This window comes from Equus asinus, chromosome 10 (assembly GCF_041296235.1).
Source record: "Equus asinus isolate D_3611 breed Donkey chromosome 10, EquAss-T2T_v2, whole genome shotgun sequence".
In the NCBI taxonomy this organism is placed as follows: domain Eukaryota; kingdom Metazoa; phylum Chordata; class Mammalia; order Perissodactyla; family Equidae; genus Equus; species Equus asinus.
In genome coordinates this window covers 42,455,433-42,481,066 of record NC_091799.1, presented here as the reverse complement: position 1 = coordinate 42,481,066, position 25,634 = coordinate 42,455,433, and the positions used below count along the sequence as shown (strand labels likewise).

Below are 25,634 nucleotides of genomic sequence, written 5' to 3'. Positions count from 1 at the left end.
AGTAATCCTAAAAAAAACCTGCAGGCAGTGAGGTCTTAACCTTTCCATCAGCCTGTCTGAAAATAGTGGCCAAGACAGACTGGCCTGTTGCTATTTTACTAGAATAATGAATGTAGTCAAAGGAGGGCACAGATTTCTGGAGTGGAGGTTAAAAAAAAGTGGGGATCTTTGGAGACACACGGGCTAAGGATTGGAAGTTTGAGAGCAGGGAGAAAAGAGCACTGGGAATTCAAAGCAGTACTCTTCCAACTTAAGGAAAATAATATTTTAAGAAAAGAGGGAATAGATACGCCTGAAAAATTATCCAAACAGGTGAAAGTCCCTGGAAGATAAAGTTTGTGATCCCTTCCTTGCACTTAATAAATTATTATAATAAAAGCCAGCGGTCAAAGTGGAAACACTGGAAGAAGTTAAAAGCAAAAACCCAGGCATACCTAGTGTGAATTTAATACCGAGGGAACAAGAGACTGGCCAGAAGACAAGTCAGGCTCATGGCTGAGCTCCCTGCTTCCAGTGACTAGGCCTTGAGCCTGCCAGGTGACATCCCAGCTTTAGACCCCAAAGCTCTAGGTGAAAATTAGACCCCAGTCTGGATGCTGGATTCACAATACACTGACACCAGACACATGTTAATTAAAGCATTACAAGACAGAAGGATCTGAGGTAGAATTTCAAGGTCCTTCATTGCACAGATGTAGAAAGTAAGGTCCTGGGAAAAGAGATTTTCCCAAGGGCACAGAATTAATTAGTTAGCAGCCAGGAAAAACACCAAGATTTCTCAGTTCTTGCCACAGCATCATGCTGTGAAAGGCCATGGAATGTATTAAGCTTAGACTTCTGGAGACTCACTCACTCCTTGGCTATGGCAAACCCAATCTTTACCAATGAATCTCTTTTTTTGTGTAACAGAAAAAAAATTTAAGTATATTTACCAAATGCTTACTGATGGCACTTTGCAGGATGTCAAAGCTCTGGCTTCGGGCAGGAATAACCAATAAACTGTGACAAACTGTCTGTCAGAAAAGGAGAAAACCAGTAACCAAATGGGGACATTTTAGGTCAGAAACAAGTTCAACAGATTTTTTTTTAAACCTACCTGCTCTACATGTTAATAGGTTTCCAACAAAAAATGACTGTGAAGATGCAAATGTCAAAGGTCAAAACAATCAAGCCTCAGATATGGGTTAGTTTTCCAAATAATTCATTCATTAAACATCTACTGAGCACTGAGCTAGTCCTGTTAGGTGCCACGCCCAGGAATGAAATAACGAGAAACTCTTCCTTCTCACAGCCCTCCAGTAGCTTACAACCTGCCAAGGCAGAGACTCTATTCCTATGAAGTGAGTGCTACGATAGAAAGATCTGAGCCATGTGAACAAGGGGCTGACACCCATTTGGTGGAAAAACATATAGAAAAATACTTATGATCCAGAAAATACCAATATTCTCCCTGTTCAAATTAATTTTAACACTGCCTCATTTCCCCAAAGGTAAAAGAAAGAGAACAGTTTAGAGGAAAAGAAGAAAAATATGAAGTGGGAAGCAAATCCCCAATAGTTTTAATTTTCTAAGTTCTCAAGTAAAGAAGAGGGAAGGACAGCATCAAGTCCTTCAGAGACATTAGAACACAATTCCAGAAGCTGATGGAGTATCGTGCCAAAAATGAAATATGCATAAAAGTCACAGGGAGAGACAAAAATAAGACTGGTAGAAAGAACAGTATCACTCAGGAAGAGGTCAAGCTAAAATCAAGAGAACTGTCAAATCAACCCTCAAAAATCAATAGCTCTATGCATTATTTCTCTGTAAAACCTCTTGCAGACTGCTATCACCCAGAGTTTTCATATGGCAATTTTTCTTATCTTTTAAACCTGTAAGTAACAATGTAAATATATTTCCAATGCCATCTTCCAATGGCATTGCAATGCCAATGCTTCAAAATGAGCAGTGTGTATTTTCATTAATAAGAGGTAAATATGTCTGAAAAGGCCCATTCAATAATAACCACTTAATCCTTCCCGTTTGTTTTTTTTTTTTTGCTGAGGAACATTCAGTCTGAGCTAACATCTGTTGCCAATCTTCTTCTTTTTGTATTTGGGTCGCCACCACAACATGGCCACCAATGAGCGGTGTAGGTCCCTGCAGGTCCCTGCCCAAGAAGTGAACTCAGGCCCCTGAAATGGAGCAAGCCCAAACTTAACCACTAGGCCACAGGACCAGCCCCCTTAATCCCTTCCCTTTTGCCTCCACTTCCCTTCCTGGACAATTCAGTTGTAAAGCCATTAGGTGGAGCCGAACTACGTAAACGTCAGCACTGAAGTGGGTGAGAGCTGCAGTGGCCCAGAGCAGGCTATCTGTGAATAAATAGAGGCAGACTGTCCCGAGAGTTGGAGCTCAAAAGGGGTGAGGAAGATGCCTGTGTGGGTGAGGGATGGCACCAAAAGGAGATCGATTATGGACAGAGGAACTGATCAAGTAAATATATTAAATATAACGGAAGCCAGGTTTCTCACTATCAGAAAAAGCAAGAAGAGGAAAAGGAGACAACTAGAAAGAACCCTGTGGTGTTAAATTCCTGATTTCTGTCCAGGGAGAGAGTCTGGGAGCAGCAATATCCAATAGCAACGACCACATCTCGACTCCAGAAGTCGGTTTCTAAAAGACCATTCTCCACTTAAAGGAAAACTGGGCTTTTTAAAGAAATACCTTATTATAGGGCTGGGACAGGGAAAACAATGTGAATCTAGAACACTTTGTGCTACAAAAAATAAGGAAGTATTAAAAGAAAAATGAGGACACGTCAAAAGGACAAAGAAGCCACTTTTAAGGGAGTGTCAATGTCAAATATGAGAGCATCAAAATAAGGATAGTAATGGGGCCGGCCTGGTGGTGCAGTGGTTAAGTTCGCACGTTCCGCTTGGCAGCCCGGGGTTTGCCGGTTTGGATCCTGCGTGCGGACGTGGCACTGCTTGGCACGCCATGCTGGGGTAGGCGTCCCACATATAAAGTAGAGGAAGATGGGCATGGATATTAGCTCAGGGCCAGTCTTCCTCAGTAAAAAGAGGAGGATTGGCAGCAGTTAGCTCAGGGCTTATCTTCCTTCAAAAAAATAAAATAAAATAAAAATCTTTAAGAAAAAAAAAGGATAGTAAGGAATTGTAACCCACTGAATATAACAGGAAATTATACTAACACAAGTAAATAAATGAAAAACAAAGACTAAAAAAGGAATGGGATATTTACATTGTTTCCAAGTATCTCCTCATAAAATATCAATTACAAAAGGGAAACTGTAAACAGTGGAACAGGTGGGCAGACACCACTTAATCAAGTGATCAAAGTGAATTTCTAGGGGCTGGCCCCCCTGTGGCCAAGTGGTTAAGTTCCCACGCTCTGCTGCAGGCGGCCCAGTGTTTCGTTGGGTCGAATCCTGGGCACAGGCATGCCACTGCTCATCAAACCACGCTGAGGCAGCGTCCCACATGCCACAACTAGAAGGACCCACAATGAAGAATATACAACTATGTATTGGGGGACTTCGGGGAGAAAAAGGAAAAAAAGTAAAATAAAATCTTTAAAAAAAAAAAAAGTGAATTTCTAGTGGGACGAATCAAAACCATGCACTACCTGACAGGATGCAATCAGAAACCACAGCATCACTTGAGACATTCCTGTCAAATTTGTATAACCTGAATCTACCCATGAGGAAACATAAATCAAAACCAAATTGAGGAAAATTTAACGAAATAACTGTCCTGCGTTCTTCAAAAGTGTCAGGGTCAACGAAAGATAAGGAAAGACTGAGCAACTATTCCAGATCAAAGGAGACTAAAGAGACATTACAACTAAATGCAATGAATGATTTCAGATGGATCTTTTTGCTGTAGAGGATGTTACCGAACAACTATTAGATGACAGCAATATACTAATGTTAATTTCCTGATTTTGATGACTATGTTGTGTTTATGTAATGGAATGATCTTGTTTTTAAGACATATACACTAAAGTATGGGCTATGCGCATTATGTCAAATAGTCTAGGAAAACAAAAGTTCTTTGTACTGTAGTTGGAATTTTTCTCTAAGTTTCAAATTGTTTCAAGATAAAGGTAACCAAGTATTAATATAAATACATATATGTGTACATACACAAACATACACATATGCAGGCAGTCCTCACTTCTGCACATTACTATGTTAACAGAAACTTGCACATATCAGAACCCTGACCCCGCACTGCAAAGTTCCAGAAGAGGCATGGTAATTTGGTCCCATGGGGAAATTAAGGGTTTTTTTTTTTTCAAATAAAAAAATAAAGACTTATTTTTCTTAAGGTTTTGTACATTTAATTTCTAGGTTGAAGTATTTTCCACCTAATTTTATCAGACTATATACAGAAATGTCATGCACCTAATACTTTTTATAAAGTCATTATTCATAAAGCCATCTTCAATATCTCTCAGTAATGTTTTATAGTTGTCAGTGTCTTCAGAGGTCCTCAACAATTCTCTGGTGAAATTCTCCTTTAACCTGTATTCATGGTGTGTGTGTGTGGGGGTGTGTGTGTATGTGTGTAGAGTTCAGAGTCTGCACTGAGAGCTGTGTGTCCACTGAAGCCCGAACCCACTTCCCAGTCAGGAAGTTTACCTAATCATTGTTTCTTTAGCACCATGAGCCACAGAGGTTACTGGCTTAGCTTTTAAGCCTCTCTGCTTCTGCAGCTTAAGAATTGGGGAAGTGCTGGGTGGGGAGGGGAATCAGACCTCTCTGAGCTCTCCAATTTTCTCAATTCAGCCCTGCAAAAAGATGGTCAGAAGGTTGGCAGGATTCTCTGTCCTCCGATAGAAGCCATTTGACAAAGCCAAATTCTTATCCTCTTGCCTGAGAGAGACCAGTCTCCTCAGGTACACTGCTGAATAAAGGCTGTGCAGGTACAAGGTGAAATTCCATGAGGCCAAAGAACAAGCAGAAGCTGTGAGCAAAACAATTCCCAAAGCTCCAAGAGAGCAGAGAGATGTCTGAGTTCTAACTAGCCAGGACAGAGAGTCTTCACAGAGCACTCAGGTCACTGAGATGATATTCAGAAAGAGAACACATTAATAATAAGGCTAAATTAAGGGCAGCGGTTGGCAAATTTTTTCTGTGAAGGACCAAATACTAAATATTTAGACTTTGCAAGCCACATACAGATTCTGTCACATATTCTTTTGTTTTAACAACTGTTAAAAAACTGTAAACACTACTCTTAGCTCAAGCGTGGTACAAAAAACAGGGCCAACCTGGACTTGGCCTACAGGCTGTAGGTCGCTGACCCTTGACTTAGCCAAGGCTACCTGGTCTAATAAACCACCCAACAAAACTTAAAAACAAGACTGAAAAGGATAAAGCTGATACTCAGTAACTTGACTGCCTGCCAGAACAACGCAAAACACTCTTTAAAGGAAGACAACAAAATCTACCACATAAAATTTCTGTTGTCCAATATCCACTCAAAAACTACTAGACATGGCAAGAAGCATGAAAACGTGCCACATAACCAGGAGAAAAATCAATCAACATAAATGACAGAGATGAGAGAATTAGCAGACAAGAACTTTAAAACAACCATTATAAATATGTCCAAGTAGTTAAAGAAAAGTGACTGTAAGTAGACACATAGAAGATAAACAAAAAAAAGTTCTTGAGATAAAAAATACAATATCTAAAATTTAAAATTCATTGGCTAGTCTTTGTTCAAAGATGACATGATCATCTATGTAGAATATCTGAAACAACCGACAAAAAAACACCTGGAACTAATGAGCAATTATACCAAGGTTGCAGGATACAATGATAATATACAAAAGCCAATCACTTTCCTATATATCACCAATGAACAAATGAAATTTGAAATTAAAAACACAATACTATTTTCATTAGCATTACATTACCTTACCAAAAAAGAAATACTTTGGCATACATCTAACAAAATATGTATAAGACCTATATGAAGAAAACTACAAAACTCTGATGAATGAAACTGAAGAACTAAAGAAATGGAGGATGTTCCACGTTCACGGACAGGAAGACTTAACGTTGTCAAGATGTCAGTTCTTCACAACTTGATCTATGGATTCAATGCAAAACCAGCCAAAATCCCAGCAAGTCACTTTGCAGATAACCACAAACTGATTCTAACAGAGGGAGGGAAAAGACCCCGAATAGCCAACACAATCTTGAAGAACAAAGTCAGAGGACTGACACTACCCTACTTAAAAAATTACTATAAAGCAACAATAATCAAAACAATGTGGTATTGGTGAATAGACCAATAGATCAATGGAACAGAACAGAAAGCTCACAAAGAGACCCCCCCCCAGTCAACTGATCTTTGACAATGAAGCAAAGATCATCTTCTCAATGAATGGTGCTGTAACAATTAGACATCCATATGCAAAAAAAATGAATCTTGACACAAAAATTACAGCCCTCACAAAAATTAACTCAAAATGGATCTCAACAGACCTAAATGTAAAATGCAAAACTTTAAAACTCTTACAGATAATAATATAAGGAACCTAGACGACCTTGAGTATGATGATGACTTTACAGGTATAACACCAAAGGCATAACGCATAAAAGAAATAATTGGTGAGACAGGTTTCATTAAAATTAAAAACTTCTGCTCTGCAAAAGATAATGGCAAGAGTATAAAAAGACAAGCCACTGACTGGGAGAAAAATCTTTGCAAAAGACATCTGATAAAGGACTGTTAAAACTCAATAATAAGAAAACGACCCAATTTAAAAAATGGGCCAAAGACCCTAACAGACACTTCATCAAATAAGACATATGGCAAATAAGCATATAAAAAGATGCTCCACATATATGTTATCAGGGAGATGCAAAATAAAACAATAGTAAGATACCACTACACACCTATTAGAATGGCCAAAATCTAGAACACTGACAACACCAAATGCTGGCAAAGACAGAGAACAACAGAAACTCTCATTCACTGCTGGTGGTAATGCAAAATGGTACAGCCACTTTACAAGACAGTTTGGGGATTTCTTACAAAATTAAACATACTCTTACCATATGATCCAGCAATCACTCTCCTTGTTATTTACCCAAAGGAGTTGAAAACTTATGTCCACACAAAAACCTAGACATGGATGTTGGTAGCAGCTTTATTCAATAACTGCCAAAACTTGGAAGCAACCAAGATGTCCTTCAGTAGGTGAATGGATAAATAAACTGGTACATGCAGACAATGGAATATTATTTAGTGCTAAAAAGAAATGAGCTATGAAGCCATGAAAATATATGCAGGAACCATAACACCAATAGTGAACCGCAATGTAAACTATAGACTTTGGGTGATTATATCATGTAGATTCGTTCATTGTAACAAATGTACCACTCTAATAGGGGGAGGTTGATAATGGAGGAGGCTATGCATGTGTAGAGGGAGCAATTACATAGTATCCTGCAGAAAAGATCAGTGAACTTGAATACGCAGCATACTTTCTAAAACAGAAAAAAGGTAAAAAAAAAAAAAAAAATCCAAAAAACAAAAGACAGTTTCAAAGGCCTGCAAGACAACATCAAGTCGTCTAACACACATGTAGTTGGAGTCCCAAAGAAGGAGACCAAAATATTTTTTGAAGGAATAATGGCTGACATTTTTCCCCAAATAAACTACAAACCTAATAAAACACTTAGCAAATATCAAGCTAAGAAAAACACCAAGGCATGAACATAAACTGCTGAAAAGAAGTGACAAAAGGAAAATCTTAAAAACATGTAGAAAAAAAGGATATAGAGAAAAAGAGACACATTATCTACAGAAAAGCAAAGAATGACTTCACATCATTACACATTACCTTACGGTAGGAAGTGCTACAGTATCATTTGAAGGTAGGCTGTGTTAAAGAGCAAACACTTAAAAACATAAAACAAAGAGGTACAGCTAATATGCCAAAGTGGAGATAAAATGGAATGCTAAAAATAGTCAAACTATGAAAAAACTGAATCAATCACGGTATCTTACAACAATGGAATAATAGTACAAAGCTATGAAAAAGAATGCTTGCACATTCACATAGATGTCTGAGAGTACACTGAGTAAAAAGCAAATTACTGAAAAGATTTTTTCACTTTTAAAAAGCTCAATACCATGTAAAACTAGACAATATGCTTTGGAGTTACATGCTAATATGGTAAAACTACAAAGAAGCAAGAGTATGATAAACAAAACTCAATATAAGTGTTACTCTAAAGGGAAAGGGGAAAGGCAGATAGAGGTTTCAAAACTAATGAAAAATGGTCTCTTTCTTAAACTGGATGTCCTATTATTATTCTTCAGAGCTTACCCATGTTAAAAAACATTCTTTTACAACCATTCAATATTTTATAAATGACAATGAACATTAACCCTAAGACCTTTCATTGGCCCTGGAATAGAAACCTCCACTGGGGAAGGTATCGCTGTCCTGTTAACTACTGTTGCCACTGGTCGTGCAACTCTCCCTTTAGTGCTGAGAAGGAACGATCACAGAGGGTCTAAGTGAAAACAGCAAGGTCCAGGTTAGTGTAGAGAGTATGCTATTTCTAGAAGAGGGGCAAAACGAAAAAATATATGTAGTCATTTGTGAAGCCACAGAAGATATCTGAAAGATTATGTTTAGAAACGGGGGAAGGAAAACGGGTGGCTGAGAGAATCGGACCGGAGAAGATTTTTTTACTATTACCCTTCTGTTCTTCTGAATTGTACTTTGTGAATAATCCCTAATCCAAAAAAAGTCTGATTTTTAAAAAATCACTTCAGCCTAGGAGGATAAAATGGTAACAAAACAACTAAGGGAACAGGACTAAGCAATCCCATCCTACTCACTAATAACGTGCTCAAATGAAATAATTAGAAAAATAAATTTTTACACTAAGGATGTCAAAAACTGTATGTTTCAAATACTTTCACACAAAACGGCCAACTTAAAAATAGCAAAGTTTATCCAAAGTAAATTGAAATCTTTGCTTATGAACCTCAAAGACAAAAAATGGACTCTCAGATTTTTCCTAATTTACGTCAGTTTTTCAAAGACAGCAGCTTTGAAGTTTATTACATGTCCTCGCCAAATATTCACTTCAGAAATATAGCTGATCACATTTTCATGATAACTGTATTTTGGCTTTACACAAATGATGTGCTTATGAAAACTTAAAATTACCAGATAAAGGTTATGTGAGTTGTCCAAATTATCAAACTAGACACTGGCAAATCTGTGCCTGGAACCTGGGGCCCACCAATCCCCATACAATACTTTCTCCAATACATCATGATAGTTTAAACACATTAGAAATGGTCTGTCCTCTAAAACAGCTACTCTCACTACTGTTGGCAAACACAAACCCCTCAATCTAGTATTTAAGGCCTTAACCTCAGTCTACCTTTCTTAGCTCTCTTCATTGACTATGGAATAAAAAGTACTATGGAATAAGGTAAAATTCTAGATATTAAATGATTAGGTTGGTTACCCAACACGTTATTTTTTTTCACTTATTAAAATCCAGTAATTTTGGAGAACCTACATATAAATACAGTACCAGACACTAGGGTAACACAGAAAAGATAAATGTCCTTGGCATGACCTAAGCATTGGGATCAGAGTCAAACAAAGCCATGAGAGAAAACTGTTAAATATCGACAAAGGCCACAGCCCCCCTAAGAGATAGGAAGAACATGAAGAATATTCAGAACAGAATCAAAGAAGTGAACAGATCAGTTGAATAAAATTAAGTGGTATAGCAACAAAACAGAAGTTTAACTTAAATCTAGAAACTACCCTGTTGAGAACAAAGAGGTTAAAAAAAAAAATAGACTTTAGCCTAGCAAATAGGAGTTATGAGGAAAGAACAGAGTCAGGGTCCTGGCCAGAGGCCTTCTGAATCATTAAACAAAAATTAGCCAGTAGAGAACATATAACCTCAGAATTTGCAAGAAAGGTTCAAACCAAAATTACGTGGAATGACACAACTGCATTCTTACTGGGCAAGCACCTTTCAATGCAAGGAAACAAACTGAAGAAATAAATAACAGAAATAGAGTAATATACACCAGAACTGGGCAGAGTAAGTTAGGCGGTGATAAATTCACAACAGCTGAGTTAACTCATCTGCATTATCCTGAATTGTGGTCAAGGGGCCAAACCTTTGTAGCCAAATCAACCAGTCATTGGATGAGGGCTGCCCCTAGGAAGGAGCCTGATGGATGAGTGCTGTCTGCCAACAAGCTCCCCAACAGATGGAAACTTAGTTCTCATTCCTGAGGGAGAGAATTTGAAAGATGGTGCTGTACGAAGACACTGAATTCACCTTTTCCTGCAAACACAACAAACCTACAGCTACCTGTGGGACAACTTCCTCTGAGAGAGACCTGGAAACTGGATGAAAAGAACCCCTGCAACAAGGACAACACAGACAGGGGTGGAAAGGCAGAAATACAGCTCTGCTGAGGAAAAAACCAGACCCCAGCATCAGTGCTTCACAGCCAGGTGATCTCAAAAGACTGGAGCTTTTCCCAAAAGAGTGGGAGATCTGAGCTCCAGAGTGGGCATCTCGGTCCTTGGAATCAGCACAACTGAGGTGAGATCCCATAAAACCTGGCTGTGCTAACTTTGCAAACCAACTGGGAATGTGCCCAGGAAGCTACGTAACTTCAGAGAAAGAAAAGCCTGCTCTCCTGCTCTTAGAGGGCCCATACACAGATTCACCCAAATCAGAAACCAGCACAAAAACACCAGACAGAGAAGGGCATTCATTGTTCACGGGTAAAAAGGACTTACTCACTAAGTCAGAGTGCATCTTGGAGAGGCAGGAGGTGGAGCTAGACCCACAGCCCCTAGGAGCTGAGATACTGGTGGATGCCATTATTGTGACCTAGTTAAGTCGTGCTGACAGACAGTGGCGACCTCCCATTGGATTCATTCCTCTAGCTTGTTAGCACAAGGGTCTGCCCTGCCCACTAGAGCACCTAAGGCAATCTAGCAAGTGCAGCCAGGGCAGGCAAGCTGCCCCAACGACTGGCCCCACCCAGCAGCACGCCAACTTGTCAGCCTGTGGAGGGCTGGGGGAAGCATGTGGGACCTCTGCAGCAAGGCGAGTGGGTCTACATAGGTTGGGTGTGTGGGCCCCAAGGTGGCAGGGCATGTGGGCCCACAGCAGACTTGTGCCACAGGCCATTGCAAACACAGCGGATCCGCCCCAGCTTCCGAAGCCTGAAACAACTGTGCCTGAGGCAGCTGTATACCACAGGGCAGCATAGCTAGACCTGGTCAGAGGTCTGCTCCACTCAAAAGAAAGCCACAACAGCCTTGCTGCAGTAATTGTGAGCCCCTGAGCCCAGCAACCAGCCACACTGCAGATCTGACTCACTTAAGAGCAAAACAGGAGCAGCTGTTTGCTATTAGACCCTGCAGCCAGCCATGCCAGGACTTGCCCTTCTCAATAAAGTGACCAGCGACCAGAGCAGCTGTTGCACCTTACACCCAGCCGGTCCAGGGGCCAGCCTAGCTTATCCATGCAAATGCAACAACAGCAACCACACCACAAGAGAAAGGCACACACAGCCCTCATGGGACACTCCTGGAACATTAGGCATAGGTGACAAGATGGGAGCATGCTGCTGGGCCCAATAAGGCATCTCTTATGTAAGGCTACACATCCAAGACCAGGAACGATAGCTGATCTATCTAATATACAGAGATAAGCACAGAGAAGGAGGCAAAATGAGGAGACAAAGGAATACGTTCCAAATAAGGGAACAAGACAAGTCCTCAGAAAAAGAACTAAATGAAAGAGATAAACAATCTACCTGATAAACAGTAAAAACTACTAGTCATAAGGATGCTCAATGATCTTAGGAGAAGAACAGATGAACACAATGAGAATTTTAACAAAGACTTGGAAAATATAAAAAAGAACCAATCAGAACTGAAGTATAATGGAAATGAAAAATTCACTAGAGGGAATCAACAGTACAGTATATGACACAGAATAGATCAGCAATCTGGATGAAAGAGTAGAGGAAATCACTCAAGCTAAACAGAAAAAATAAAAAAGGATTAAAAAGAAAGAGGACAGTCTAAGGGACCTCTGGGACAAGAGTAAGTGTACTAAATCTGTATTATAGGTGTCCCAGAAGGAGATGAGAGACAAAGGGGCAGAGAACTTATTTGAAGAAATAATAGCCAAAAACTTCCCTAACTGGGGAAGGAAATGGACATCCAGGTACAGGAAACACGGAGCACCAAACAAGATGAACCCAAAGAGGCCCACATCAAGATACATTATAATTAAAATGTCAAGAATTAAAGATAAACAGAGAATGCTAAAAGCTGCAAAAGAAAAGCAAAAAGTTACATACAAAGGAAACCCCCCAGGCTATCAGCTGACTTCTCAGCAGAAACCTTACAGGATAGCAGGGAGTGACATGATATATTCCAAGTGCTGAGAGGAAAAAGACCTACAGCCAAGAATACTCTAATTGGCAAGGCAATCATTCAGAATGGAAGGAGAGAGAGAGTTTTCCAGATGAGCAAAAACTAAAGGAATTCGTCACTACTAAACCAGCCTTACAAGAAAGGTTAAAGGGACTTATTTAAGTGGAAAACAAAAGACCACAAATAGGAATAAGAATATTATCAAGGGGCTGGCCCCGTGGTCGAGTGGTTAAGTTCGTGCACTCCGCTGCAGGCAGCCCAGTGTTTCGTTGGTTCGAATCCTGGGCGCGGACATGGCACTGCTCATCAAACCATGCTGAGGCAGCGTCCCACATACCACAACTAGAAGGACCCACAACGAAGAATATACAACTATGTACCGGAGGGGCTTTGGGGAGAAAAAGGAAAAAATAAAATCTTTAAAAAAAAAAAAAAAAATTATCAAAAAAAAAATCACTGCTACAGAAATATACATTAAAGGTAGGGGATCAACCACCTATAACGCTAGCATGAAGGTCAAAAGACAAAAACACTAAAATTATCTAGTTCCATGACAAGAGGTTAAGGGATACACAAAAAGAGGTAAAATACCAAAAACATAAAATGTGGTTGGGGGAGTAAAAGGGTAGAGCTTTTAGTAAGAGGTCAAACTTAAAAGACCATCAGCTTAATATACATTGCTATTTAGATAGGTTATTATATATGAACCTCATGGTAATCACAAACCAAAAACCTGTAATAGATACATAAAAAATAAAGACAAAGGAACCCAAACATAACACTAAAGAAAGCCATCCAATCACAAGAGAAGGAAGAGAAGAGAAAGAAACAGGAGAATGACAAAAACATCCAGGAAAAAAAGGAACAAAATGGCAAAAAGTAGATACTTATCAATAGCTACTTTAAATATCAATTGACTAAATGCTGCAATCAAAAACAGGGTCACTGAATGGATTAAAAAAAACAAAATCCACATGTATGCTGCATACAAGAGACACACTTCAAACCTAAAGATTCACAAACTGCAAGTGAAGGGATGGAAAAAAGCACTCCATGCAAATGGAAATGAAAAGGAACCTAGGGTAGCAATACTTATCCCAGACAAAACAGACTTTAAAACAAAAACTCCAACAAAAGACAAAGAAGTCATTAAATAATGACAGAGGGAAAAATTCAACAAGAGGATATAACACTTGTATCTATGCACCCAACATAGGAGCACTTAAATATATAAAGTAAATATTAACAGACATAAAAGGAGAAATTGAAAAGTAACAGTAGTAGGAGGGGCCTCTAACACCCTACTTACATCAATGGATAGACCATCCAAACAGCAGATCAATAAGGAAAAACTGGCCTTAAATGACATATTAGACCAGATGGACTTAATAGATATATACAGAACATTCCATCCAAAAACTGCAGAATACACATTCTTTTCAAATGCACATAGAACATTCTCCAGGATTGATCACATATTAGGCCACAAAACAAGTCTCAATAAGTTTAAGAAAACTGAAATAATACCAAGGATCTTTTCTGACCACACAGTATGAAACTAGAAATCAACTACAAGAAGAAAACTAGAAAAGCCACAAATATGTGGAGACTAAACAAAATGCTACTGAACAACTATTTGGTCAACAAAGTAATCAAAGGAGAAATAAAAAATACCTGGAGACAAATTAAAACGAAAATATGACATACCAAAATATATGGGATACAGCACAAATGGTACTAAGAGGGAAGTTTATAGGAATACAGGCCTACCTCAAAAAACAATAAAAATCTCAGGGCCAGCCTGGTGGTGAGCGGTTAAATTTGCGTCCTCCACTTCGGCAGCCCGGGGTTCACTGGTTTGGATCCCAGGCACAGACCTACAAACTGCTCATCAAACCACGCTGTGGCAGGCGTCCCACATATAAAATAGAGGAAGATGGGCAGAGATGTTAGCTCAGGGCCAATCTTACTCAGCAAAAAGAGGAGGATTTGTGGCGGATGTTAGCTCAGGGCTAATCTTCCTCAAAAAGAAAAAAAAGAAAACAAGAAAAATGTCAAACACTCCAACAATACACCTAAAGGAACTAGGAAAAGAACAAACAAAGCCCAAAATCAGTAGGAGGAAGGAAATAATAAAAATCAGAGTGGAAATAAACGAAAGAGATTAAAAAGAGAGAAGGTTCAAATAAAATCAGAAACAAAAAAGGAGAAATTACAACAGACACCACAGAAATACAAAGGATTATAAGAGAATACTGTAAAAAGCTGTAAGCCAACAAACTGGATAATCTAGAAGAAATGGATACATTCTTAGACTCATACAAACTTCCAAAACTCCATCAAGAAGAAACAGAGAATCTGAACAGACCAATCACTAGAAAAGAGAGCAAAACAGTAATGAAAATCCTCCCCTCCTCCCTCAAAAAAGTCCAGGACCAGACAGCTTCCCTGGTGAATTCTACCAAACATTCAGAGATTTAATATCTATCCTTCTCAAACTCTACAAAAAATTGAGGAGGAGGAGAAAATTCCTAACTCATTCTACAAGGCAAATACCCTCATACCAAAATGAGAGGACAGCACAAAAAAAGAAAATTTCAGTCCTCTAACAATGATAAACATAGAGGCAAAAATCCACAACAAAATACTAGCAAATTGAATACAACCATACATTAAAAAGATCATATGTCATGATCAAGTGAGATTTATTTCAAGGATGCAGGGATGGTTCAACACTCACAAATTAATCAATGTGATACACCACATCAACAAAATGAAGAATAAAAATCACAAAATCATCTCAATAGATGCAGAGAAAGTATTTGACAAGATACAGCATCTAATTATGATAAAAACTCTGAATAAAATGGGTATGGAAAAAGAATACTTCAACATAATAAAGGCCATATATGACAAACCCACAGCAAATCATACTCAATGATTAAAAACTGAAAGCCATCGATCTAAGTGCAGGAACAAGACAAGGATGCCCACTTTTGCTACTCTTATTTAACATAGTATTTGAAGTCCTAGCCAGAGCAATCAGGCAGGAAAAAGAAATAAAAGGGATCCAAATTGGAAAGGAAGAAGTAAAATTGTTACTATTTGTAGATGACATGATTTTATACATAGAAAACCAAAAAGAACCCACCAAAAAACTACTGGAAATAATAAACAGACACAGTAATGTTTCAGGGTACAAAATCAACATACAAAAATCAGTTGTGTTCCCTTACACTAATACCAAAATAGCAGAAAGAGAAACTAAGAATACAATCCCAATTACAATCACAACAAAAAGAATAAAATATCTAGGAATATATGTAACCAAAGAGGTGAAAGACCTGTATACCGAAAAGTGTAAAACACTCTTGAAAAAAACCAAAGAAGATACAAAGAAATGGAAAGATGTTCCATGCTCATAGTTTGGAATAATATTAAGATTTATCATAATTCTAAGTTTATTAGATATTTAAGATTTATTTTAACATTTGTAAAGGTTTGTCAGAAAACTGAACTACTTGACAAATAATGAACATATTAAAAGCTATAAATGGTTTAAAATTTTAAGTTTAAAAGGAATAAAATACAACCAAAGTCCCCTTTGAAAATGACCGCTTAAATTTACTATATTTATCTAAAAAATAAGATTTTTTTCCAGGCAGTTATTTTTTATTTTCCAGGTTGATTCAAGGAATACAATTTTATTTTATTTTTTAATTTTAATTTTTGTTTTTATATCAGTGACAATGGATTATAACATTATATAACTTTCAGATGTATGTAATATATTTCAAATTCTGGGTAGATTACATCATGTTCACCACCCAAAGACTAATTACAATCCATCACCACACGTGTGCCTAATCACCCCTTTTGCCCTCCTCCCTCCCGTAATTTTTTTTTTTGAGGAACATTAGCCCTGAGCTAACATCCACCACCAATCCTCCTCTTTTTGCCGAGGAAGAGTGGCCCTGAGCTAACATCCACACCCATCTTCCTCTACTTTATATGTGGGATGCCTGCCACAGCATGGCTTGATAAGTGGTGTATAGGCCTGCACTCAGGATCTAAACCAGCAAACTCTGGGCCACCAAAGTAGAATGTGCAAACTTAACTGCTGCACCACTGGGCTGGCCCCTTAAAAAATAAGATTTTAAATTGAACATTAAAACTCAAGGAAAAATTAGGGTTTTAAGTTTAACTGTAATAAAGTACGTATTAATACTTAAAACCAAAGGAACTGATGAATAATCTTTTCTGCATTTTTTTTTTTAAAAAGCCACCTTCAAGGATACCAAATCCTACTTAAGTCTTATTCACCTTTCAATACCTAAGCAATTCTTCCTTTTCCATGAAGCCTTTCCTCTTTTCCATAGATGGACCTATCCTATGTCTATCTATCCTATGCTAGATAAAAGAAAATAAATGTCTTTATCATTCAAATTGCTCCTTTATTCTATTGGTATAACTTATACTGAAAAACCTTCCTCTTTTAGAAACATCCATCTAAGACCATAAGTACTTTCAGAACATGGATAGTGTATCTCTAAGTATATCTCATTCAAGGCAATCCTAATATATAGTAACTAGTGATAGTTGATGAGCTGAATTTTAATAATCATGAGTTTCTTTTTAAATGCACTATTACCTCTGTTACATCCCAATGGTGTAAAAATTGATCCAAGTCCGTAAGATAAAGAAGCACAGGGGAAAGCTCTGTCTGGATGACATGAGGAACTCCTCGAAGGCTCTGAAGCCAAGTCAACTCCTCTTTTGAAAACCCTAATTAGGGTACAAAGAAAGCCAATTTAAAAAAATAAATCACAAAGCAAGTGACAGTCTTCATAATTTTTTTAAAACAGAGATGACAAGTATCTTCAAGTTTAATTCTTCTTTAAGCTACCTTGTTTTCTCTGAATTTCTGCATTTCATGTAGCATCTAAAAAAATGAATTGCTAGCAATGGAGGCAGTAAAATTCATAATTATATACACAAAAGATGTGATGTGACCCAATCTATAATACAATAAGAAACAGATTTTACCCCTTATATTGGGGGCTTTACTATTTTACTGAAAAAAATGTGAAAGGCATAATCTTTCCAACTAAGAGTAGGTTTAAAAAAGCAAGCAAATAAAACAATATACTCCTTCATACATATACCGCACTCTTTATTCTCTTACATAATAGCCTTTCAAATATTTTTAAACTACCCTATCCCTCATAAGTCGTTTTTTCTTTTTTGACAATACAGGTGTAGTTCCTTCCACTACACCTTATACAACAAAATTTCTGATTCTCTTACCACCCCTACTACGGTTGGCCTGAATTACAGACAGGTTGCCAAGGTCCCTCCTGAAAGACAGCTCTCAGAATGGTCAGAATACCAGGGATGTGGTCGGACTCTAGCTATCTGCTTTCATGTTCAGATCACTCTATTTCCATGAACACGGCCTAAAGAGTCACGGGTTAGTCTGAGAGCCAAAACACACTACTGACTCCTAATGAGCTTTCTAAAACCACTAAGCCTTTTGACAGGTACTATTATTAAAACATAAAGCCCCCACCTCTATTTCAAATGTGTATATGGAAAACTATCAAGTAAACGTGTAGGAGTCTACATTTATCTTTCATATAATATTTATTTTGCTAGATTCAGCTCATTATCAGAAGCTGTAAGTTCTTTTTGGACTCTGACTTAACATATTAAGTCTTCTAATTTCAAGTCTTCAGAAGATTTCAAAGAATCGCATCTTCATCATCCAGGTATAAAACAGAAATGCTGAAATAGTACGATCATTTAAAACAACAGTAATAATACTTATACATCTAACTTACAGCATTTCTAGACTCACATTACTAATTTTGCTTTGAGGACAAATGGAATATAGAAAATAGCTAATCCAAATCTCATGCTCTTCCTATCAAGTTGAACATTTTAAATGTTTAAAACGAATATTCTGTTCATCAATTTTTTTAAGTATGGAATGGGGCTTTCTCTGTCTATCTGCAAAAGAGTCAAGTATGTCCAATTCACTGCAAACAAAGATAAGAATAAAGCTGAGAAACAAGAGTAAGAAAAAATGAAAATATAATCACGTAATATTCAAACAATTCCCGAGCTGTACTTGTACTATGAGAGATTTAAACATGAATCCTGCATCTCCCCGCCTCAAGACCCTGACAATGTAGGGTATAAATATTTCTTCAAAGATTTCCACTTGTTAATCAATAAAAATCATTCAAGATAGACAAATTATTTATCATCTTCAAAACTTGAAACCAAGCAGATAAGACAGTAAATCTTAGGAGAATTTTCATACTAGGTTTTTCCCTCTCCTCAGCTTGACAGGTGAATGTGGTTACCTGTAAGTGTTGAAAATAAGAAGCTGAAATAGTCCACATCACTCATCAACCAGTCTTTAACTGAATACTTCCATCCAGAAAATGATGATCTATAATAAACAATGGGAGAACTATTACCAGAAGTGACCAACTTGAAGACTCAAGAAAAATAGCACAGAATATAACCATTTTTCTTTATTGAAAACAGGTCTGATTTAATGGCTTAAACAAAATCCATAGTATGCACTAATTTTATATGTAAGGGCCCAAGTACCATAATATGGAAAACTGAACTTCTAACATATTATTTATGTAAAGTTTTATTAAAAAGTGTAATTGGGGGGAAAAAAAGTATAACTGGTCCACATATATGGTATAACTTAGAAAATTTCCATGCCTTTGAAAATCAGTCTCCAAGGAGCCAGGATGAAGTTTTGCTTTTCACTAGTAGGTTCAGTTGATATATATTTACTACTTCACTTTTATAGTCTTACATTGCTTACTGAGTTAAGTTTACACAAGCTCCAGCTTCCTTAACTAAACAAAAGTATCTTAATTAGGCAAAGAATACTTCCATTTAAAGCCGCTCTAAGATAACTCTGTGTTCCTATACTTTGCAAAGCTGTAACTAGGCCTACTTCACAACAGCGCCGCTAAAGCACTGGTGGAGGACTCAAGGGAATAGCTAAATGTAAAGCAGCTGCTCATTAAATGAGGATTATCTGGTTCCTGCCATGACATCAGTTTCCAGTGACTCCTTTAAAAAGTCTCCTCAAGGTATAAGACGGAAGAGAGCAAATGTCAACCACAAATACAGCAAAAAAGGCTGAAAATCATCAGATCCAACAGGCTGAGACTGCAAATTTTTATCAGAGCTATCTGAACAAATCTAAGACAAAATTAGGTTTTTCTAATTAAACTAGAAGCACTTAATTTTTTACCATTAAAATAACTGTATTAATATTTATTAATATTCTTAAAATTTGGGTAGTTAAAATAATGGAAACACCCTTCTGAGTATCAGTCCCACAATAAGCAAAGGGCTATGGAGGGAATATCACAAGCTAAGAGGTTATAAAAAGCCAGAGGAGCTCAATGGAAAGGAGTACAAAATGGTCTTTAGAAAACAAATGGAACATCCTCTTGAACCCAGTGAAAACAGGAATCAACTGTGCCATCCAGTGGCTAAAAGGGGTAGCAAATCCATTTAAGAATCTATTTTGGACAAGTGACAATACATCACACTGTCCTTAAAACTAGGATGATCCTCTATACTGCCCAAGCCAGAATACTTCTGAGAGGAAAAGGGGATATTACTAATGATGGCAGGACAAAAGAAGTAAACTGCAACTGCTCCTGACAGACCAGGTCACATAGTCATCCTACTTAAAACGCAAGCCAAATTTTTTAGCTCAAGACTTTCTCCCTTCTCAGGGATTTTTATCTAACAGTGTAGATTACCTTTCCACATTTATATCTTACAAATGTAATCCAGCTGTAAACAGGGGCAGGAAGGATAAGGACTGAGCAAAGGCCAGCAGAAAAACACAAATAGAATGGTATGGGGGAAAAGTCCACTCTAAAAACGTCTCAGCGGCTGGTTAGAAAGGCAGAGGCAGCAACTCTAAGTACACTCTTTAAAAGATAAAATGACCACCAACAGTTTTAGCTGATGGGAACAAACTGAGATCCTGTGGTAGTATCCTGCTCTTAGATATAAACTCTTTCTGACAGAGACACAGGGCGTCAGAACTACAAAACCTGAACTGAACTTGATACCACAGACCAAGTAATGTAACAGACAAAAATGAGAAACGACTAAAGGCGTATTTCAGGAAAATTAATCTGACAACAGTCACAAGACAGATGAGAGTGAGACGCAAGGCTATTCTAACAGCACAGGTGGGAGATAATGAAAAAATTGGCTAGTTTATATTCATGGTCAAGGAGAGAAGGAGATATTGTGAAGAGAAAACCAAAGATATGAAACAATTCAGCGTACGTCTGAAGGAATCAAACACTCTTCTTAAATTCTGAATCTAGGAAAAGTGACAGAATGATGCCATGGCCTAAGAAAGCTGAAAAGTCCTAATTTTGTATCTTTTAAAGGAGAGATTAGTTTGAATGAGAACAATACATCTAGAGAGAAGTCTACTCAAACTGTGCAAATACTAAAAAGCAAAATTTAACTTGAACTTTTACCTACAATGACAATCTGCTTTTACTTATTATGAACCCCTACTATCATTATTTGTAAATTAACATATTTTCTTAATGCTCACCACAAATCTCCACAAAAAGAAAAAAAGTAGGGGCCGGCCCAGTGGCATAGTGGTTAAGTTCACGTGCTCTGCTTCAGCAGCACGGGGTTCACCGGTTCAGATCCTGGGCGCAACCCACACACCACTCATCAGGCCATGCTGTGGCGGCGTCCCACATAGAAGAACTAGAACGACTTACAACTAGGATGTACAACTGTGTACTGGGGCTCTGGGGAGAGGGGAAAAAAAAAGGGCAAGACCGGCAACAGATGTTAGCTCAGGGCCAATCTTCCTCACCAAAAAGCATTAAAAAAAACCAAAAAGAACCTGTTGCATTTCTGTTACATGTTTAAAAAAACAAAACGGAAGAAAAAAATACCTTTGAAAACATCTCTGACAAGTTATTGAGCACAAGCGAATCATAACTGATGCTGAAAAAGATATTTAATATAGCTTCCAAACAGAATCAGATTCAAGTGTTCAAAATGTGATTTTAACAGAATGTTAAAACAGATCTTCTATAAGAGTTATATCAAAGTAACAGAGTGCCCTCTACTGGAAGTTAATAAACACAAGACCACTTAAGTTACAGAAAAAGAAATAACATTTAATTAAAGGCCTAGCATTAAATAATTGCTTACACTAGACAAAGCATAGGTTGGTGTTTTGTTTTATTTTGTTTTGTTTTTGGTGAAGAAGATTGGCCTGAGCTAACAACTATAGCCAATCTTCCCCTTTTTGCTTGAGAAGAGTGGCCCTGAGCTAACATCTGTGCCAATCTTCCTCATTTTACACATGGGATGCCACCACAGCATGGCTTGATGAGCAGTGTGTAGCTCCACACCCAGGATCTGAACCTGCAAACCCCAGGCTGCTGAAGCGGAGCACGTGAACTTAACCACTACACCACTGGGCCAGCGCCCACAAAAGGTTTTGTTTTGTTTTAAATTTCTAAGAAAGAAAAACATGGGAAACTAAAAAATGTTTAAAACACTTAAAGGATGAAATCTGGCCATTTGTGACAACATGGATGGACCTTGAGGGTATTATGCTAAGCGAAACAAGTCAGAGGGAGAAGGGAGAAAGTCAAATTATCACATGATCTCACTCATAAGTAGAAGACAGAAAAAACAGCAGACAGAGACAGAGATTGGATTGATGGTTACCAGAGGGGGAAGGGGAGGGGAAAGGGGTGATAAGTCACGTGTGTGAGGATGGATTGTAATTAGTCTTTGGGTGGTGAACATGATGTAATCCACACAGAAATTGACATATAATGATGTACACCTGAAATTTAAAAAAAAATACTGACAATAAATAAATTATAGTATATTCATATAATTAAAAAAATACTTAAAAATAAGACCAAGTCTCTAACATACATGCACACATAAGAAATAAACCTCGAATTTTCACATATAAAACAACAGGCTGCAAACAGCTCTATTCTGCTAAAAGCTTATCACCAGTTATGAAGCATACTTTGGGTGACTAGATTCAAACATACGTCCTACACTGGTATGAAGTGACTGGCAAACAAAGCTAAAGAAAGTCTACTAATAAAGCGAGCTACTCCTGTTTAACGGGGCTTGGGTATCTGTACAAGAAGTCACAAGGAAGCCAGTCTTTAAACTTTTCAGCTACAGCCCAGATTTCGATTTCTGCCTAAAACCATCAAACCCTGCCCCTTAGCCACAATGAGTGATAAATACTGCTGAATACTAAAGTACTACACCTGATAATACAACATGAGATGTTTGAGGAAACTCTGAACACTCGCAATATTGAAACACTATTAGTTATAAGACCTTTCAGAGAAAAATGGTGCAGCCACTGTGGAAAACAGTATGGCAGTTCCTCGAAAACTTAAAGAGAGAATTATCTATGACCCAGTAATTCCAATTCTGAGTATACAGCCAAAAGAATTAAAAGCAAGGACTCAAACAGATATTTGTACACCAAAGTTCATATCATATTCACAATAGCCAAGAGGTGGGAACAACCAAGTGTCCATCAACAGATTAACAGATAAACAAAATACAGTATATACAATGGACCATTATTGCACCTTAAAAAGGAAGAAATTCTGACACATGCTACATCATGGATGAACCTTGAAGAGTTATGCTGAGTAAAATGAGAAAGACACAAAAAGACAACTATATGGGCCGGCCCAGGGGCGCAGCGGTTAAGTTCGCACATTCCGCTTCTCGGCGGCCCGGGGCTCGCTGGTTCGGATCCCAGGTGCGGACACGGCACCACTTGGCACGCCATACTGTGTTAGGGGTCCCAGATATAAAGTAGAAGAAGATGGGCACGGATGTTAGCTCAGGGCCAGGCTTCCTCAGCAAAAAGAGGAGGGCTGGCAGTAGTTAGCTCAGGGCTAATCTTCCTCAAAAAAAAAAAATGACAACTATATGAGTGCACTTATATGAGGGTACCTAGAATAGTCAAAATCACAGAGATAGAGTAGTGGTTTCCAGGGGCTGAGGGAGGGAGGAATGAAGAGTTACCGTTTAATGGTTACAGAGTTTCCTTTGGGATGATGAAAAGTTCTGGAGATGGATAGTGGTACAGGTTGCACAACAAGGTGACTGTACTTAATGCCACTGCACAGTTTTAACTGTACACTTAAAGCTCGTTAAAATGGTAACTTTTATGTTACGTTTGTATATTTTACCACACACACAAAAAAGATTTCAAGTGATTCCTGTACGAGTCCACAAACATACATTTCACCAGCTCCGTGAAAGGAAGGTCTGAATCGCAATTCCATAACCCAAAAGGTTTTAAGCACAGTACTCTCATCTGCCATTGAACCCTTACTACATGCTTTTGATAATTTCAACCACTATTTCAATCAATCTATACAGATCACTAAACAAGTAACGTGAAACGGTCTTACTCTAGTGAACACATGCTACCTAGCAATATCAACAGTTTTACCTACCGCAGTAAGAGCAAATGCAGTAGTGGTATATGACTTTAGAGGCCTTCTGCCATTCGTGAACTGCTAGTAAAAGGGGTGGGGAAAAGATTATACACTTAAAATACAGCTCACTTGAGCATGCTACCTCATGTGCAGTATCCCGATAAGCGTGGCAGCCAAACTTGAACTGAGTCTTCCCATAATACAGCAACGACTTAACCGAGAAAGCAAATCAGCAGGCAGACTGGGTAGAAAATATACAAGCTGGACCAAACGCTGCTGAGACTCTGCTGGGAGAACCACCACCGTGCCTTCTTGTGGATCTAGTGAGGTAGGCAGACATATAAACTCAACGATAGAAGATATATGATCCAGAGATTAAAAAACCAGTGATTATTTTCACCATGTTATGCTGAATTCAGTATATCAATGACATGAAAAAAAAAATTTTATCATACAGCACATATGTGTGGCTTAAGCTATTTTCTAAAGTAAATCACTGAACATAATCGTTATTTAAAGACATATTTATTTAACACTGTAATAATTTCATAACATCCAAGTGTCTTGTTTAAAATAAGAACTTTGATGGGGTAAAGGGATTGGACACAAAGCAAAACAGTAAAAAACAAGCACTTTTGCTAAAACAGTGACAAGTACAATTACAATATCAACCTAATTTAAGGCAAAAGACCTGTTGATACACACATACACACCCCTACATACAAACAATACTGAAAAATACATATTTAAAAATATAACCCACAAAAGGTAGAAACAAATCAAATGTCCGTTACCTAGTTAATGGATAAATATAAAGGGTATATCCATACAATGGAATACCACTCAGCAATAAAAAGAAATAAAGTTCTGATACATGCCACAACAGGGATGAATCATGAAAGCAGTATGCTAAGTGAAGGAAGCCAGACTCAAAAGGCTCCGTATTATATAATTCCATTTATAAGGAATGTCCAGAATAGGCAGATAAATTAGTGGTTGCCAGGAGCTGGGAAGGAGGGATTGGGAGGGACTACAAATGTGGAGTTTCTTTTTGAAGTGATAAAAATATTCCGGAATTAGATAATGGTGATAACTGCACAACTTTGGGAATATGTTAAAAATCATGGAATTGTACATGGTGAAATGGCAAATTTTATGGTATGTGAATTATATCTCAATAAATATAAACTATATATGTATATATCCCAATATGCTTTTATTAATATTTTTGCCTAAAATATGAAACAGTTCAAGGGACGAATAAAGAAGTATTAATATATGGAAATCATAGAAGATATCCATTATGATTAAATAATTTGCCAATAAAGCTTCAAAGGAATTTTTTAAAAATACTTGATCAGTTTTGAATTTGTGAATATCAGGTGGTTTACAAGAAAGTTTCTTTTCTTTTTTTTGAGAAAGATTAGCCCTGAGCTAACATCTGTGCCGATCTTCCTATTTTTTTTATATGTGGGACACCTGCTACAGCATCACTTGACAGGTGGTGCACAGGTCCACAGTGGAGATCTGAACCTGTGAACCCCAGGCCGCCAAAGCGAAACGTGTGAACTTAACCACTACGCCACCAGGCTGGCCCCTAAAACACAATGTAAG

General features: G+C 37.8%; 1 protein-coding gene across 3 annotated transcripts in view; it reads right to left on the bottom strand.

The window, feature by feature from the left end:
• The window catches only part of TEX10 (testis expressed 10), a 56,245-nt gene that overhangs the window by 7,788 nt on the left and 22,823 nt on the right, over positions 1-25,634 (bottom strand). The window contains exons 9-12 of one of the 3 annotated variants that reach the window (XM_014842224.3): positions 24,163-24,340; positions 18,849-18,937; positions 17,132-17,265; positions 933-1,013 (exon numbers count right to left, since the gene is read on the bottom strand). In XM_014842224.3, the coding sequence (XP_014697710.2) occupies positions 933-1,013; positions 17,132-17,265; positions 18,849-18,937; positions 24,163-24,340 (482 nt within the window). The remainder of the gene's footprint in view (positions 1-932; positions 1,014-17,131; positions 17,266-18,848; positions 18,938-24,162; positions 24,341-25,634) is intronic. The other 2 variants (XM_070519128.1, XM_014842229.3) reach the window with 2 other exon arrangements.